Source organism: Dermacentor silvarum, chromosome 6 (assembly GCF_013339745.2).
Source record: "Dermacentor silvarum isolate Dsil-2018 chromosome 6, BIME_Dsil_1.4, whole genome shotgun sequence".
Taxonomy (NCBI): Eukaryota; Metazoa; Arthropoda; class Arachnida; order Ixodida; family Ixodidae; genus Dermacentor; species Dermacentor silvarum.
Genome location: NC_051159.1, coordinates 125,975,922 through 125,995,465, shown reverse-complemented (window position 1 = coordinate 125,995,465; position 19,544 = coordinate 125,975,922). Strand labels below are relative to the sequence as shown.

The window sequence follows — 19,544 nt, the reverse complement described above, 5'->3', positions numbered from 1 at the left end:
TAAAGCTGTCTGCGTGTGCATTGTCACACAGTCTGCAAAAAAATGGCATATATTCTTGCACAGTGTCAACGTCCTACTGGGACATACGTCACACAGTGCACAGTTGCAATTTGTCACACAACCCACTGTCTGTTATGTGGCGCAGCTGCACCTCTATAGCGGCTTGCACTCATGTCTGTCTAAGCCACTGTCCAAGAATTTTGCTTTCTGTGAGTGGTCGTTTGTCCAGCTGGTGTAGCGTGGAGGAGAGTGCTGCTCTTTGCTGGTTGAAACGAGGGCACTCGCAGAGAAGATGCGCAATCTTTTTGGCTTCTAGCATTGGCTGTTGGACTAAAGCCGCTGTTTACTAAGCATGGTGGGTTAAGAATGGGAAAATTTTGTAGCATTCTGCTTCATCTCCTCACTGTCATCACAGGTACTACAACAGCTACCTTGACACCTGGGAAAACCTGAACTCTACAGGGTTGGACCTGCAGGCAGTGGCAAAACACCTGACCAAACTGGCTGCAGCTGTGGCCTCCGCTGTCTTTAAGGTCATCACAGGGGAGGATGCCAAGGGCCTCGCCTTGGACAAGTTCAGGGTAGGTGTCTTGTTGAGCACTCAGTCAGGCCTGTGTGAACAGAGTCTAACTGTGATATAACGGATTATGGGGTATAATGAAGTAAACTGAAGATTTAGTTGGCCATGCTTTATTTCAGTAGACATAATACCGCTATACCGAAATGAAGAATGTTAGATACAATGCAGTATTAGTTGCAGTGAAGCGGTCACTCGGCAGCTCAAGATATGGGAAGTAAAACCTCGTTTATACGATACGTATGCTAGAAAAATCAAGCGAAGCAGAAAAACTTATAATCTGAATTCACTGAGAAATTGTGGCAGACTCTACTGTAGTGGACATTTTCGTAATGCGAAGCGTTGCGGAAATCAGTGCCGCACAAGACGCCGGTCCAAAAGATCCGTCGGTGACTTTATCTAGCCTCTTACTCTGACCCAATGACCCCAGTTGTTTACCAGCTTGGCCCGCTAGGTATAGGCTCCTGGTCTTAATGCTGTCGTGGTCATTCCATTGTCGTCATTCCACCTTCGGGATATCTTACTCTTGTCATGCCATTGTTACACCTTCTACCACGACCCAGTGACCCAAGTTGTCTAATAGCTTGGGCAACTAGGTATGGGCTCGTGGTCGTGATACAGTCGTGGCCATTGTATCGCTGTCATTACAACTTTGTCATCCGACACTCGTTATGCCGCCTTCGTCACACCATTATCGTCATACAGTCGTCATGCATTCATTGTCACACTGTCGTAGTGATGCCGTCGTGGTCATTCAGTCGTCACGGTTCCAGCTTAGTGACCTGACTCTTGTCATGCTGTCGTCGATTCCGTCATGCTGTCGTTGTCACGCCTTCTACTATAACCCAGTGGTCCAAGTTGTCTAATAGCTTTGGCCCCTAAGTTTGTGTTCGGGGTGGTGATGCCGTTGAGGTCATTGCATCGTCATTCCAGCTTTGTCATCCGACTCTCGTCATGCTGTTGTCACACAGTCGTCGTCATGCCGTTGTCGTCACGCTGTCGTTTTGTCATTGTCATCACTTCTGTAATATCATCCCATTGTCATGTCATCATCATCATAATGCCTTTGTCATTTCATCGAAGTCAATCTTTCTTCGTCATTGTATTGTAACCGTACTGTCGTCATTCATTCATATTCATGCCACCATTGTCATATTGTCATTATCAGACAAGCACTACCACGCCTCCATTGACAAACCATCGCGTAATGTCGTCGTGCAATCGCCGACCGATTTTCCGGACTTCGTGGGGACCGTAAAATAGGCCGAAAAATCGAAGTCTGAAAAACTCATTCACCCCCAAAAATTAAATTTATCAGGTATAAAGTGGCATAAAAAGATCTCTAATAATGCCCTGCCTCATACTACGCTTGGAGGCAATCAGATTTGCTTGGATTTGCGCAAGACTGACGTCGTCTCTGTATACAGTCGACAAGAGCGTCACCGCGTTGGCGATCTCCGCATAGAAGAAACGGGTCCCATTACTTTGGGCTACTTGGCTCTTGCAAAGGCACAGGAGGTGGCGCCGTACACACAAATGCGAAGCCACACACATAGACAAAGATGCAACAACGCCCCCGAAAAACACCTCACCACGTGCGAAATGGCATTTAAAAAAAAAAAAGAAAAAAAAAACTGATCTCACATTACGTGATTATGACGATAGTGCTGACCGAAAAAAGAAAGAGTGCTTCCTGGAGCGTTTTGTCAGCTAAGGAAGAGCAAGAATGGCCTCTGAGACGGGAGGATGACGTGCGCTCTCTATTGATATTGTGTGCCTCATAATCTTGGAGGCTATAGAGCAGGCCACTGGAAGCGGAGCCAGCGAAAAATCCAACATAGTGGCCTCCAAGACCAGGTAGCGTAGCTCAGAACGAGCGGTTTAGTCTGGAAAATGGAACTTTGGTGCCTAAATTCATCCGTAAAATCGGTCGCGAAAATGTATAAGAGGCGCGGGGATCAGATCGCGAAAATCGCGAGAAAAATCTATTTTTGGAAACCACGCGTTTCGGTATCTGCAACGTCTAATCTATGCTGTATCAAAATGGTTTGGCTGAAAATGCACTAAAAGTGCCCGAAAAAAAATTAACTTGTCAGTGCGCAGGGCGAGAAAACAGCCTTAAATCGCGCAAAACGACCGTAGTTCACGGAGCCCTATCTCGTATTTCCCGCCACTGAGTGCCGCCATCTTAGTATCGTTCGAAAGCTCAAAGTTTCGCCGTTCTGCTTCTCAATTCGTCAGTCGTCACCATCTTGTAACAAATGCACAAACGCAAACGAAGCGTGGGTCGGCTGGAGGTAGTCACACGGGCCCTCCGATGAAAGCATGCCTCCGATTGGCTGCCGTGCTGAAAGGCGTCTCCCCATTGGTTGCTGCAGTGGCAGCGGGCAAGATGGCAACCGCAGTTGTCTGCTACGCAAACCACACTGGCGTCTTCATTTGACATGCAGAATTCGGATTTCTGAGAGCTGGGAGCTTAGTTATGGATCGTTGCTCGTTGGAAAAAAAATTATGGACGAAGCACGTCTTCGGAATACCGAAGCGCAAGCCTTCTACGGCGAGAAAAATAGGGCGATTAGCGGGAGAAACGGAGGAGCACCCGACTGAATGTGCCGCGCTAACCTTGCCCCGTGGATTACGTGCCGCGCAATCTTGCACCATGTGACTCCAGCAGCGAAACTGACAATCGCCCTGTGCCATCGTCACCGATAACGCAGTCGACGGAAGACGCGCCAACGGAGGCTCCCGCGCCTCGGCGTACGGCTGCGCGAATCAGTAGCTGCGATCCCATCGTTAGAGGCGACGCGGGTCGAAGGTCACCATCGCCGGCAAAGACGGTGTACTCAGTTTCTGATGCATCGTGCGACATGGACACGCCGCCTCCGAGCGAGCCCCAACCGTTGACGAGCTACAGTGTGATAACCGAAGATTCACCGGACAAATAGTCGCCCGAACGTCGCACCATTCAGACGTGCCTAAAGCCGCGTTTCGTGTCAGCGGTGACAGCCGAAGTGTGAGCATGCAGCGTTCGCGACTCCCTTTGGGCAGTGTCCGCAACTGAACGGAAGTTCAATTTGATAGACCAACCAGGCTATTAAATTTTAAAAGCCCACCAAACGAAGAGGCAAAGGTGCAAGAAGATGCCTGACAGCAAAGATGCCAGATATTACAGCCCTGATGCGTTCTAATAAATGTGCACTGCTAGCACAACTTTGTAGCCCGTTTTCTCAATTGTGTTTTTTTTTGTCGGTCACCTCGCTCGTGGAAAGCATCGCACTACAATGGCTGGACTGATTTTGATCCAGTTTGTTTTGCTGTGATCCTTAAACTGCTGTACATCGAGACAGTCTTGAAATTTTAATTTATCTTTCCATTATTTTATTATTTCACAATAACTACACATGGCTCTATGCAGTGAAACACAGTCACATACATGTCATGTTGAGCAAAAAAATTATGAGGGCACTAAAAAAACATCTAACACTGTCTTGATGTAGATTAGACATTTGGGCAAGCATACAAAGTATTCCCAGTTCCGTAACATGTTTCGTTACTGTGCCAGTCTTTCCACGAGCAAGGAACCTGTAAATTTTTGTAAATTCGTATGAAACAAAAATTAATGAAGATGTCTTAATGAAATTTAGATTTGCCTCTTTACTGCAATGTACAGTGTGTGTGCAAAATTTCAGCCCTTTCTGCCAAGAAACAAAAAAAGTTTTTTTTCATCCCCTCCTCCCCCCTTAACTCTACGGAAACCCTGATGGTGCATTTATGAAGTCCAGAATATTCAGCAAGTCCGAATTTTTGGAGTCCGGAAAGTTCGTCGGCGACTGTAGTCGTGCCATCATAGTCTCTCCAAATTCGTTATCCGACTCTTGTCATGCCGTCATCGTGACGCTGTCGTCGTCATAAGAAACTACAGGTTTCGTGGTACAGTCATTGTAACGCCATTGTCATCATACACTCGCTGTCATCGCATTGTCCTGATGCCTTTGTCATGCTATGGTCATCACTGCATCGTCTTCATACAGTCGGCGTCATGCATTCGTTGTCATAGTGTCATCTGGATGCCGTCAGGCTCGGTCCATCGTCATCATTGTAACTTCGTGATCTGACTCCTGTCATGACGTCGTCAAACCGTTATCATTCCACCATCGTCATACTGTCATTCCATCGTCGTCATCACTTCAGTATCGTCATCTCATTGTCATCATGCCGTTGTTGTCATACCACCTTCGTCGATCCATCGGCAGCATTCCTTGTTCGTCATTCTGTCATTATGCTATCATTCAATCATGATTATGCAGCTGCTGTCATGCCATTGTCATCATGCTGTCTTGGTCTTGCCATCGACGTCATTCCTTCTTCGTCCAGTTGTCATACCATCGTCGCCACGCCATTGTCGTCGTTATACCATCGTCGTAATTTAAGAATCGACATCTCATTTTCATCATGCCGTCTTCGTTGTACACCTTTGTCTTTCGATGGATATCATTCCTCCTTCTTCAGTTCATAGTCACTGCGTCGGCGTTATACAATCATCGTCATGCCTCCATGCTCATGGGCGACCGTGGCAAGTGAGTGCCATAGCAAAGTGGGCAATATCAGGGTATGTGGCATATAGATGAAGCAAGGAAAATCTGATAATTTTCACTACATGTATTAAATAAACGTTACTTCAGGAATATGGTCTGTCGCTACATTGCCCCATTGCTATTTGTGATACCGTCGGCAGTCATCGTGAGATGAGTACTGCCGTAATTTTTTTTGCTGATGTCGACATGTAAGTTTATAACGAATATCGGATACAGTGAAATCTCGATATAACGAACTTCAGGGGAGCGCGGTAAATTGTTCGTTATCCTGAAAGGTCATTATAGTGAAAGCCCGAAAATGAACAGTTCCGCCCATCAACCTTCATACTATTTGAGCTATCCATGAAAACGTTGCTGTTGTTCCTCGGCCCGCGCTGTTGCTATTTTCCATAGATTCCGCCACCACGCACCACCGAAGCACAGTATAAGAATGACACACGCAAAATAGACGCTGAGAATACTACTGACAAAAAGGAATCTCCATGTCGCCTCCAAAGTGCAATATTTCTTGTTCTTTCACTTTCCTTGCCGTGGACACCGCAACTGTCTCACTCGAGACGGACACCTGAACTATTCCAAAGTGCAAGCGCCTGGTAAACGACAAAATCCCGAAAGTGCAAAGGTACGACCATGTGGCATCCCTGCGAGTACAGAGGTTACATTTCTCCGTGCGCTTAGCATGTAAGAAGCACGAAAGAAAGAGGCGTGCGCCAAAAAAAGGGCGAAAGAAGGACGAGATGCGCCTCCATTGCTAGGCGACACTTGGCTGGGCAGAGCATGCGCTCGTTTCTTGTTGTTTGTTTTGTACATTCCTTGCCGTGGACACCGCTGCTGTCTCACTCGTGGGGGGCACCTAAACTATTCCAAAGCGCAAGCGCGCATAAACGACAACGTCCGGAAAGTGCACAGTGCGACCATGTGGCATCCCCGCGAGTACGGAGGTTACATTTCTCTGCACGCGTAGTAAGAAGCGCAAAAGAAAAAGGTGTGCGTAGAAATGAGGAAGAGGACGTGCCTTCGTTGCTAGGGGACACTTGTCGGGACGGAGCATGCGCTTGCAAAACCTGATGCGTTGTCACCTCCCCAATAGACAAAAATCTGCCATGTTTTCTTTCTTTCTTTTTTTTTTTTTTATCACGTGCCGTCTCGGGTTTTCCGAACCCATGCACCGGTGGCGTCCGCTTTCTGCGCCTTGTCATCTGTAAGCCTACTGAATCGGCTGCTGTGAAGGATACACGGAAATCTAAGAATCCCCACATTTTAGAATATTAGTAGTACGAAGGCGTTGTTAACATGACATGGAAACTGAATGACGATCGTTATTCTGAAAGGTTCGGTATTCTGAAGTTTGTAGTAGTGAAATAATTTTACATTGAAACTATAAGAAGTCAGCAGGGAATTTCTGAAAAGTTTGTTAATGTGCTGTTCGTAGTAACGAGGTTTTACTGTATAGCAAAGGTACTTTCGTGTCACATGCAACTTAACAATGACGAAGTGTGACTCTAATGAAGTCACTGGAAACTAGAAAGTACCATGTTTCTTTGCTCTTCGTTACCATGCCACTATAATTTGCTAGTTTCTGTCACATATATTTTCACTCTGTGGACTGACCACAATGGCCGGCAAGTGGTCTAAAGTGCACTCGCCATAGTTGCCGTGGATCAGTTATGTTTGTTTTTCGTCTTTAGGTGATTTGCTGGAAAATTATGCTGTTTCTGTCAATAAGATGGGCACCAGCTTCTGAGGTATTCGCTCATAAAATCGGGCAAGCTGCTATTTTCTCCCTTGGATCCATTTCAATCAGGCCAGTGCCATGCACTCTGTTGTGCGGTCTACGCAGCTCGCCAGAACATTTGGCCAACAGAAAATTAAGTCATATGGCTGCTTTCGAAGTTTCGAGACGGCCACCAAATTTTTGCTTGTGGGCGCATGTAGGGCAGTGCATGTGGCCATTGTAGTTGGGAAACATGTTTTGCTTCATGGGTGAATAATGTGTGGCTCTGACTGCATTGTTTTTCTTTATTTTGATGCAGACGGCGGAACTCCTGGAGTGTTACATTCTGAATGCTTCATGCACCTTGTTTGGTGAAGTCACAAACAAAGCCTCTGTGTCAGCTATGAGTGAGTCTTATCTTCTTACATTGCTCTGCTTCAACAACTTTTGTTTTTGCAGCATGTGCTGAGAAAAAGATAAGCTGATGATATGGGGTGTTTAATGACACAAGGGCCAGAAATGGCCAAAGAGCACCATATGTAGTTAAGTGCAAGGAGCTCTTGCATTCATTTAAAATTTTAATTGCAATTATCACTGGGGGCTAATGGCGTCAACTGTGTTTTTTTCCAAAGCACACTAGCAATGCTAGAGATGTACAGTATTAGTGGTGTATTCATGGGCCATCTATAATACATGAATTTTGTCTGCTTCAAAAATAATCTTATGTCTCAAAACAGCAATGGGCATTCTTTGGATGCTTCCCATTACTGCTAGCGTAAAATGACTTCTGTGGCAATAACAAAGCCTGGTTACTACTATTAAAGGGATGCTAAAGGCAGATGTTGAAACAGTGTAAAATGGTAAATTGCATTTCTAGAATGCTCGCGTCATTTGTTTAATGCCAGGAGACAACTTGATTTTGCACAGAATCGCGACTCAACAGTCCACACAATTCTTCAGCAATTCAAATTGCCCTTGGTCAATGGGTCATCCTTGCACTGCATATATAATGATACAGCTCACAGAGCTTTTCTTATTTCCTTCTCTGTATTTTTCTCAGTGGCAATCCAAGCATCTAGTGTTCAGAGGAAGCATTAGCTCAGGGGCTCCTATCTAAATACGTATGAAAGAGGAAATCATTTTTCTCGGAAACCACTGCACCAAATTTGATAAGGTTTGTTGCATTTAAAAGAAAAAGATAAAATCTTTGTGAATGTTAGAAGCTTATTTTTGATTTGGGCTGTCAATTCTTCAATAACAATTGTTGAAAATCACGAAATTTCAGAAAACGATACTATTAAGTTTTCAACTCTAACTCAGCAATTAAAAGCAATGTCACAATTCAGTAAATTGCATATAATAGTACTGTTGTAATCCGGTTCTGGGATTGTGGTTCGAAACCGGGCGTCTCACAGATGGCCGTTTGCCTTTGCCGCCGGAGCACCTAGAACATGGTCGCTAGCCCGTGCTATACTATACGTCGCACTAAGCTAAGCAGACCCATACCGTCGTCCATCTCTATTGCCAAGAGTTGCTTGTTGGTGAGGAGATGAGGTTGAGAGGTCAAAGGGAACAAATTAGATTATTTTACATATATACAACTCGCAACTAGCTCCATGGATACAAGAGCACACTTCATGTCGGAGCACCTTATATACCTGAGCACACTACATGCTCGCGTTTAAACAGTCGTTTTCCCTAGGTAACTAGGCGAGGAAATTTGATGACCATGTCTGTGCGATTCGTAATGGTTGGACTGTTCGAGAAATCCCACTCCTGATGTCGCACCATTCCGCCGGACTTTGCCACCGATAATGCACAATCACCCCCACATGTGGCACAACCATGAGGCAATTCAAAATCTGACGTCGATGCTGTTCCCATGGAAGTCATCGACATTGGCCCCTTGCATCAATTGGTGGGCTCTCCATGATGGTCGTTCCCATTTCCTGTGACCTCGAAGGAAGCTTTTTTGTTGACCCGTGAATAGTCAGCGCCGAGCCTCGTCGTCATGGCGGGTGCTGCACTGCTGGTCAAGTGGTCGCTTCATGGGAAGCATTCAAAGAATGCCCATTGCTGTTTTGAACGTACGATCAAAACCCAAGCTACCGCACCGAAAGCGTGCAAAACTTGAGTACTTTTAAAGCAGACAAAATTCATGTATTATAGATGGCCCTTGAATACACCGCTAATATGTGGGTAGAACTTTTACAAAACACATGTAAATATTGTAACCAATTCACGTGAAATAAAAATTATAGTATATTATCAAATTTGCTCGCTTTGGATGTTCTAACGGATGCAGTGTTACAGATTTGTAAACTTCATGCTTTTATTTTTTTCAAGCTTATCAATTTTTCACAATTTCTGTAAAAAAAAACTCAGGCCCTAAACCTAAATTTTCGCTTCCAATGGTCATTAGAATTTTGACTTTCTCTCTCAAATGCAGCAAATTTCATTAAAACCAGTCCAAGGGTTATCTCGGAAAAACATTTCTGCGTTTTACGTGTATTTGAATAAGCGGCATCGGAGTTCAGCCCAAGCTAAAGCTTCCTCTTAAAACAGAAAGCAGTCCATGCAAACGTGAGAGCCTTGACCACATTTCTTTTCTCTCATTTTTTACCCAGGAAGCGCACCGTTCCCTTTGTATGTGAGTGTGGATCCAAACGGCCGCACAATCAATCCGTCCACAGTCCTGACCCGGCTGGTCATGGCCTACCTCACGGGGGAGCACCTCAAGAAGGTCACCAAGGAGAACTGCACCTCCCTTGCTGATTCAGACAGGGTGAGCATTGGAATAGGGAGATGAGATTTTGGGGGCCCTTTTAGTGAAGCATGCCGAACTAGGGGTAACAGTGGAAACCTGGCCCTGATAGGTCTGCACGTGCTGTGAGCACAGCACTTCATCCAGTGTGCAAACGAAGACTTGAAATTGTCTAAACTTTGATCTTTTGGTTTTGAACAACCTTTCAGCATTAAGGTTGCACACATTACAGAGCTGCTGTCGATTTGTGTCACAACAGTGGGAGCTAATACAGTCGAATCTCGATAATTCTAACTCGAAGGGGCCCGAAAATTTGTTCAAATTAAAAGAAGTACTTCTTCTCGAAGTATTCATGCACCATAGCATGATGCATGAACGGTGCAAGTCGTGAAATATCGTGGCGTGCAAGCACACAGCGAGCGAGGACCACGAAACTGCCTACACCGGCCAACGCTCGCTTCCTGATAACAGCAGCAAACAAAACTTCAGGGAGTGAGCTGTCGCTGGGCCGGCAGCGCTGCCGTGGAGACTGTCGAAGGTGAGGGAGTTGAGAGGGAGGGCAATGGGAGCGGAGTTGCGAGGAGCGGCGGGTCATCAATGAGGAAGGCGTTGCCCCTGATAATAATCATGTTGGTGTGTGCTTCCCTCTGTTGCGGCGTCGCCGCGTTCAAAAGACGAGGAAAATGAGGTACTGGTTGTTGCCTTCGCATCCTTGTATGCAGGGTCAGTCTTGTCGTACAGAATCGGATATGGCGCACTGTCTCCAAAAACCTTTCCATCGGGATGTCTCGGTTTAGACTCACCATTGTAAAAAAACAATTGCTAACCATGACAATCAAAACAAGTGCGAGCGAGAGCTGACGAAAGCAGATGACAGGTGCGAAACAAGCAGTCCAGCTAAATCAGGCACGAGTACGAATGGTCGGGCGGGTCCGCATGACCCCAGTTTCCCCGCACGTATGTCACTGAAAGGGGCCGCTCTCATTGGTCTCCTCCGCTCGCGGCTCGATTGCCGCTGCAGCAAGCCGAGAAAAAATTTGGAGGACGCTTAAGCTTCGCCTTTAAGAGTGGAACGCGATAGCATTCAAAGATCCCTGGCTGCTTATCAGGCTTCCCGGCAACGGCACTTTTCTTTTTTCTCCAACTTCGCCTCCGCATGCGCTCGCCTCCTCGGCAGCCTAAAGCTCCTGAGGTAGGGATGGGCGAATAGTGAATTTGAGGTTCGAAGCGAATTCAAAGCGAATAGTGATTTGGTCGAATAATTTCAAATCGAATAGTTTGAATAGTATATATCACATATTACAGTAAAACCTAGTTCATTCGAATTTCACGGGACCAAAAAAGAATGTCTGAATTAATTGAATGCCGAATTATCAGGGTATAAAGAAAACAATAAGCAAATGCTTACTACGTCAGCACGATTTTATTAGTGTAATGGATGAGCAAATCGTTTTGCTATTTTGCACAAAAGCAGTGCAGAAGCTGCAATTCTCGTCATCTCGTGACTGATTGGCTCTCACAGCGGCGATCGAGGCCTCGCGACTTCCTTCGCAGCACGGCCTCGGCATGCACCATCATTTGAGACATGCTTTGCACTTCCGCGCGCACATTCCGATTATTTTTTCGCCAGTAAGCTGACCGCTAACAGATCGCACCTCCATCGCGATGTAGCTGGTGCTCTTCATCCTCTACTGCTTTGCACCGAGTCACACCAAAACAACTGTTTGTCGCAACCGCGGCTGCTATCGACGCGATTATGAACGGCGACATTGCGGTGCAGGGAAGCTGAAAAGGTTTTAGAATTTGAAGATTTATGGGGGTTTGGAAGGCAGACACGGTATAATTTAACTTATGCAGTTATTTTCTCAATTATGCGCGTAGCAGCGCCGCAATAGCGGTTTTAATTTTCGTTGAAGCTCCACCCCCGTCGTGCGTCGAGCGTAGCGGCGAAAGACCGTGCACGAGGATGACGTCAATACAGGGGTCACGTGAGGGCTCTATTCGAATCACGCTACTCGCCGGTACCTATGATGACGTCACGGTCGATTTCGCCATTAGAGCCCGTTAAACGACCCGCGGTGTCTCCTGCAGACGCTGCGGCTTGTTTTTGCTAAATTAGAGCAATTAGCTGTGACTTACGGCCCGTTAAACTATGATTTTCGTATTCAGGGGGCGAAAAACTATAATAATTTGTTGAAACTTTTTTTAAAAAGTACTTCAGCTGCCCTTTAAGGCACGTGGCCGTCGCACGCACCTAGTCAGAACGAAACTACCATTCACTGCAACAACTGCAGACGAAATCATGGTCGCTATCTATGCTATCATGGTTGGCCACTAGGCTTTCTAGGCACTCAGCCAACGTGCGTATTGAGTCAAAACGAAACTACTTTTTGCCGCAACCGCTGCGGAAGAAACCGCTTCACGTACGATTTCTGCTGATGACTATGGCGATGAGGACTCCGCCACTTCGTTTCGGTTGTACGATAGCGCCGTTGCTGCTCTCTTGCGTCGCACATTTCCGGCTCTTTTTTGCAAAAACATATAGCCTTCAAGATTTACGGCTGATGTATGGCAGCCATGACGTGAAGCATAGCCTTCGAGATGTGTACCGGCCGTCCCTAGCTTCTGGCTGCCTATTCGGGAGCGCCGCATAATTTTAAATTATCGAATATCTGAATTCGAATCGAAGCAAATAACGAATATAGAATTATTCAATCGAATATTCGACAATACCAAATATTCATCCATCCCTACCCTGAGGGGCTTTGGGCTGCCGAGGAGGCGAGCTCCATCTGGATGGTACTTTTGCAAGGAGGAAATTGTGGTGCACCGCTGTATCCGTGGTAGAAATGCTGGAAAAGGGGCTTGTGTTTGAGTTGCCACGTAAGAGAATTATGTTTTCTTGTATATTCAAAATTGCAATCCGACGCTATCACATCTGTAGGTTGTGGCTACATCGTACTTTACGATTTTTCAGATGCATTTTACTTTGATAAACTCGATTAGTTCACCAGCGCTTCTGCACCACACGGAGGGCCTGCGTGGTCGGGGTGGTTCGGGATGATTTTATCCGCCACGGATGCCGGCGCTTTTGCCAACACCGACGCCGAATTTTCTGCAACACGGGGCATTTAATGCTATTGCGTTAAAATCGGCCCGGGACCAATCTCTCCCGCGGTGCACGTTTTTCCGCTAGTGTGGCTGGGGCATTGCATCGAGACTCAGAAACGGCGACCTTGCCATTTTAGAAGGTGAAATTTCCGCCACGGCTTTTAAATGTGTAAGCATTTCTATGCTTACCCAACGAGAAAACTATCTGTGCGTCCGTGCCTCGCGTAAGACTATCGCTTTCAAGGCAGAGCCCGCAGCAGCGAGAGACTTTACGCAAACCCAACGCAAACGAAGCGGCGAAGACAGCGGGCAGAGTTATCAGCAGTTGGCCCTCCCTGTCCGCTTCGTAGATCGCTTTCAAGATACGGTCCACGCGCGACGTTGAGGAGTTGCTCCTAAGCTTTTCTTTTATGGCGGGGTCAGAGCAGTGCTCGTCGGAGACGCCGCCGCATCATTTGGCGCGCTGCCGGAAACATTGGTGGAGCGCGGTATGTTCGAATTAACTGTCGCAAATGCTTGCGTATTTGAATTACCAGGCGTTTTTGCCCATTGGAATGCACATAACTTTGACGGGACCAAAGCGTCAGTTCGAATAAACCAGAAGTTCTAATTAAGCGTGTTTGAATTAACGAGATTCGACTGTACAATATTCAAAGTGTGCTCGCAAAGTGAGGAATAAGTCTAGCTTTAGCACCAAACATTTATAATTGTTGGAAAAGGCATTTCTGGCCTTTTTCTAATGCCCAAGAAGCCTAATACGTTGAGCTTGTTTAGATGTGTGAATAGGTTGCTAAAGGCTACTCAGAGATGGACTGTAAGTTCAGGCTGCTTCACAACTCTCAGCAATGGGTGGCAGGGTGTGCTATGCACATTCTTGTTTTGTGTTGTGTAAGTGAGTCACCAGTACATCACTTCCCTTCCAAGGCTGCTCGTGCAAAACCTACAGCCTCCCATGCCCCCAACGACAGCAGTGAGACAACAATGACAGTGTTTCATGAGAAGGTCGTGCTGTCTGAGTGGGTTTCCTTTGTAGCTTAATGCTACAGTTGGGTGGATGGCAGTGTTTCCCTTTCATGAACTTTCCTCCACCTTGCAGGCTTCCACAGAACTGATTTACCATTTTCAGGGCCCGTGGGATTGGAAAGTGTACAGACTATGTATTCTAGAAAGTCTGCTCTGCGTAGTGGACATGCCCCCTAATAGCACATCGATTCTTCTGAGAAAAGAGTGTGTCCGTGGTGAAAGTAAATACGGTATGTGGATGTTAACTCACAGAGATGTTGGTTTACAGCTCCACCAGTACAGCTGGATGGATGGCCCAGATGTGAACGAAACAGGCTTGTGTGTGCGGTCCACCACAATGATGACACTGGCACGTTCCCCAGCACATGACCTCAAAGGTTAGTGCTACTTATAGTTTCAGTAGCCTCATCAACCATCCACAAATGGCTAACCACAAGAGCCATTGCTTGTCCACATTGTGAACGAATATAGTGAGGATTCTTACAGTGTTCCTTATAATACTGTGAAATAAAAAAGCGAAATTGCTTTGTTGAAACCGTGAAACCAGTTGGATGAACGTAAATTCTTGCTCGTAACATACATTTTTTTTTATATGGTACGCCCATATTAAAAATAACACACGTAGAGGGAACTTGTAAGTAGTTCTGCTTAACAAAGGTGTGCTGATTATGGTAAATTATGCAAATGTGCTTTAACTGTTCAGCTTATTAGAGAATTTGGCTTAAAGATTTATTCTCGTACTTGTACGCTGGAGCGTGTGTGCATACTGCAGGGTGTAGAATTGTAGATGCATTCTGCTTGTATCCTAGGTGGTCAAATGGGGAACACAGATTCTTAGGGATTTTTGGAATTTGCATCTATTATTCTCTTTGTCGGCTTAGTTGCTTATCTTGTATGCCGATATTTCAGCCATAATATATTAAATTTAAAACTGTAGGGTAAGTGATTTGTTTGTTTCTTCATTTTCTCAAAATACCAATTTTGCACACCCAGCAAGCCTTTTGCTGGGATGCATCAGTACCTATCTCATATTGAAGAGTAATTATTTTTGTAGCATGAAGCTAGATATTTGTCGCACACAATATAGGGAGCCGATATTGAAAAAATTTGTTCAAAAGTTTTTAAATTTTGTCTTTTGTGTGACCACTGCATGTCTATGTTCAGAACACTTAAAGTTCATTGTGTTATAAAATAAGAAATAAGAACCCAATCATAAAAGTGTTTCCATCATTGTGTATCTTAGGTATTCTAGTATTGATCCATGTGGCATTTTTATATTTTTGTGCAGTGTAGTTCATTGCTCTAAAAACGAAAGGGAACTTTTTTTTAGTTTTAGTTATCTCATGAAATAATGAACTTGCAGAAAAAAAGAATTACAGGTTTAGAATTTTTAGAAGAAACTAAACAGGCAAACCAACCTTTATCAAATTTGGTTCAGGAATAAAGATTGTGTTAAAATTTAAAACTTATGTCCCCCTAGCAAGACACTGGTATAATTTTCACTTATTGCAGCTGTGGTCACAAAGCTTTCAGCAGGCCTGCTGCTATGGTGTCACCGTGACACCGCAGAAAGTGGATTTTGTACGATACTCAACTGGACATTTCAGCTGCTAAGCACTTAAATAGCGTGGTGTGCTCACTGAACTCGCTGCGGCTCTATGAGGACAACCGCATGCTTTGATTGGTCTTTGTGTGTGACATGGCTCCAGGTATAGTGTACTACTCCAGGAGCATGGCTGGAACAGATCATCCACTTTCCGAGTTGCGCACCTTCAACGTGTGTCGCTATAATATTCGAATCTCGTAATGTTAGAAATCTTTTCAATGCAAGTCCGGAATGTGGCATCCAATGCTTGGTGCAGATATAGTCTGGAGATTTCAGCGTTCCAGGCAATAGCCGGCGAAGTCGGATACGTCACGCCGGCAACACCAGGATCGTCTAAAATTTGCACCCAGCATAGTTCGGCTCGTTGAATGAGGCCCACAGCAACGCGGTGATAACCTATTGCCACAACACATGTGCACATGTGTGCGATGCACAAGCACTTTTGCATTTGGCGAAGTCACAACCTCGGCACGCTCGCATCAGGGCACCCAAACTGTAGGCCGGCATGCTGCCAGCTAATATGATGCGCTCTGATCTAGCAGCTATGTCGCGATATAGGACATCTTTTATTTCCACGCCAGCTGCGCTGAAGCACATCGAGCGCTGTTGGTCACACTGACCGCGCTGGACTGTATAACATTGAATTCTCACCAGCGTAGCATAACTGCGCCACGCGTGGTGTGCGTCACCATTACGCTAGACTATATTCGCGCCTTTAAGCCGGTGTGCGTGCTGCTAATGTACTCACATGGGCGAACATAAAGACAACGTTTCGGTCGAGCCTTGGAAATTGTCTGATTGACGTAGAAGTAAGTGCGAAAGAAATGGGCTACCCATGCCAATCATTGTTGCGAATTGACCATAATGACTTGACAACAACCCCCACAACGCACCTGCCATAAAGATGGGAAAGCTGTTTGTATTTTGGAGAAAAACTGGAAATCTAAAGTTTCTATGCAATAAAAGATTGCCATAAAACACTGATCCACAAATAAACTGAAAACCTTATTGGTATCAGTACAACATAACATACTACAGTCCGATGTCGCTAATTCAAACTCGGTTTATTCGAACTGACGCTGTGGTCCCACCAAAGTTATGTGTATTTCAATGGACGAAAACGCTCGGTAATTCGAACGCAAAAGCATTTGCGACGGTTAATTCGAACATACCGCAGACCGACAATGCTCTCAGCAGCGTGCCAAATAACGCGGCGGCACCTCCGACCGGCATTGCTCCGACACCGCAATAGAGCAAAAGCTTAGGAGAGACTCCTTAATGCACCGGCAGAGGCCCAGTTCGGCCAACTAAACTGCCCACGCCGGCAAACGCTCGCTTCCCGATAACGGCAGAAAAAGAAACTTCAGGGAGCAGGCTAATCTGCGCCGGGCCGGGGGCCAGCTGTACCGGCAGCGCCGGCACGGCGGCGGGCGCGCACAGAGACAGTCGAAGGTGAGGGAGAGGGGAGTGACTAAAGCGGCAGAGTTGCCTCCACTTCCCTGCCGCCCTCCCCCCTCACCTTCGACGGTCTCCGTGTGCGCCCGCCCGTCGCCATGCCGGCGCCGTCCACTCCCTGAAGTTTTGTTTTGTGCCGTTATCGGTGTGGGGGGTTTTCAGCCGGGCGTAAGCAGTTGTGCTTGCGCGCCGCGATATTTCATGACTAGTACCGTTCGTGCATCGTGCTATGGTGCTCGAATACCTCAAAAATACGTCCTTCCTTTAATTCGAACTAATTTTCGGGCCCCATCGAGTTCGAATTATCGAGAATCGACTGTACAACATCAGCTTCAGAGGGAGAGAAGCGCTTGATTCTATTCAACAGACGTTCTATTGATAAAAGAAATTATTTTTCAGACCTCCATTAGACTGAGCATTAATCAGTGCTGCAATACTAATTTGGTGTTCCCTTTAATTAAGGTAAACCATACTGTACATTTTTATATCTAGGTACTTCAGTTACTGCTAGCTTGCAACATTCTTGTTGTGCAATGCTAGTAAACTCCCGCACATTTGCAGTACCCTGTTTTCTTGCACAACATTTGTGAGCATTAAACTTGGTGATAAATTTTCTGATACTCAATTCAGTATTTAGCTCTTTATTCTTGATCGGTTCAGTATTTGATTCGAAATGCGCTATTCTGTATTCACACACCCCTAGCTAAAACACACAAGCAAATAAATTTGCTGCTAGACAAGTGTGCTTGCACATTATCTGCAACTTGATCTTTTGAAAGATCCAGTGGTGCACTGGATAACAGGCACCACTGTCTACTGGAGCACCGCTGGAGTACAGGAGGTACGCTCACTGTTGTTAGAATTCTGGCGCACTAACTAGCTCACAACTTCCTAAAAAAAATTGTCAAGCTCTTGATACCAGACACGATCAAAAGTTACCACCCTTGGTGTCAATTGAATCATTCACTTGAAGATATGCTTTGAAACCAGCCAACACTCAGAAAGCCGACAAACCACCCTACCATAAGAAATGTAGCTTGTGCAGTTGACTTTCATCAATTAAACTCCAGCTAATTCAATTTTTCAGTTAATTCGATCTCAACCGAAACTCCCAGCTCACCCTCATACGGAGCAAAACTTTCGTTATTTCGATCCTGAAATGGGCCCTCGTAGGATAATTCAAAGGAAGTTTACTGGTCAACAAGAGGGCACCTGACCCAAATGGCGACTCCAACCGTGACCCTAATGGCTTTAGCGTCTGTTTTGGCGGCACAAGTGGCAGAGTGTGTCAAAGACACATTATCTCCCACCAAAAAGCGCCTATTTTCGGCCTGCCCAATGAAAATGGCACCTTACGATAAATGTTTGCCATATTTAGCTGTTTCTAATGCACACATTTTTTCCCAGGAAAATTGGTGTGAAATTGTCTGTGCCGCGCATCCAGAAATGAAACCGCATTCATGGCCTTTGCACCAGTTCTCTGTCAGAGCCAGCGTCATAGCCATTGTCGTCACAAGATGGTGACAAAACAAGTTCTCGCACAGTAGGGCAACAGCGACACACCGCTTTCAATCTTTCGTTATAAACGCTCACTGCTAAGCTAGTGCCAACAGACGCGCCAGGTGTTTTCAATGTTCCCGAGAATTGCATGCGTCGCAGGACAAACAAGCGAGTCATTAGTCTAAGCGTGGGCCACTATCCCATTTGCGACTGTAGTGCGGGGGTTCAAGAAATGCGGAATATCAGACGCAGTGGACTGCATGAATGGGCCTACATGTACTCCATAGGAACTGATAAGACTGTTTGAGATTGACGACATTGGGCATTAAGGGTAAATGAGTTTCCATTCTGTGAAGATAAACTCCGCACATTTCATTTTATTTCTCATTGCTGCATTTTTCTTCATTCATTGTTCTTGCGCTATGTACAACCCACAATAATGGGAACAAGAGGAACACTGAATAGGCAAGAAAACGTGAACCAACACGAAGAATTGGGCTTCTTCATGTCAGCTTGTGTTTTCTTTCCTAGTCGATGTCCCTCTTGTCCCCATTAGTGTGGGCTGCACATAGCGCAAGAAAAATTAATGTACGCCAACTAGCCCAATTCATTGCTTTGTTGTGCATTTTTCTTGTTACAAAACTGGGTGCGATTCGATTTTGAATTTGTTGAGGAGCTCTGATGGCATTTCTACATTAGTTATCTACTTTGAACCCATAAAAACTCGCTGCACGTTCAATTCAGGGCAAATAACTACTAAATGAAGCAGGCGGTTGTTTGGGCAATTTTTCTGCCTCTTTCAATTAACTTGCTGGATTGATTTCACCAGCCCCGCAAGGTTAACGCAACGAAGTCGGCAGTACCATTATTTACAATAATGATATTGTTCGTGTTACTACTCTTGGTGCAGTACGAGCGCAGTTTGTCTGAAAAATCAAACATACCATCAATCAGCATTCAAATTCTCAATCACCATTATAAACTGGCACTATGGAGCTCATGCGTCTGCCACAACACAGTCATCGAGCATGCCCAAAAAATAGAAGCCTGTAAAATCGATTGGCTGCTGTACATCACGTAGTATGTGGTTTGACATAAAAGCGATGATTCACAGTTCAGCATTGATGCAGACCCTGACTGCACATTTGTTATCTTTTGCCATAACGAAAGCCTGAGAACACATAACTTTTAGTAATAAA

The 19,544-nt window shown here is 45.5% G+C and overlaps 1 protein-coding gene across 1 annotated transcript in view; it reads left to right on the top strand.

Moving 5' to 3' along the window:
- Nucleotides 1-19,544, top strand: part of LOC119455942 (nicastrin) — a 50,234-nt gene that overhangs the window by 21,390 nt on the left and 9,300 nt on the right. Inside the window, exons 11-14 of the mRNA XM_037717492.2 lie at nt 416-581; nt 7,206-7,293; nt 9,514-9,671; nt 14,053-14,161. Of these exons, the coding sequence (XP_037573420.1) occupies nt 416-581; nt 7,206-7,293; nt 9,514-9,671; nt 14,053-14,161 (521 nt within the window). The remainder of the gene's footprint in view (nt 1-415; nt 582-7,205; nt 7,294-9,513; nt 9,672-14,052; nt 14,162-19,544) is intronic.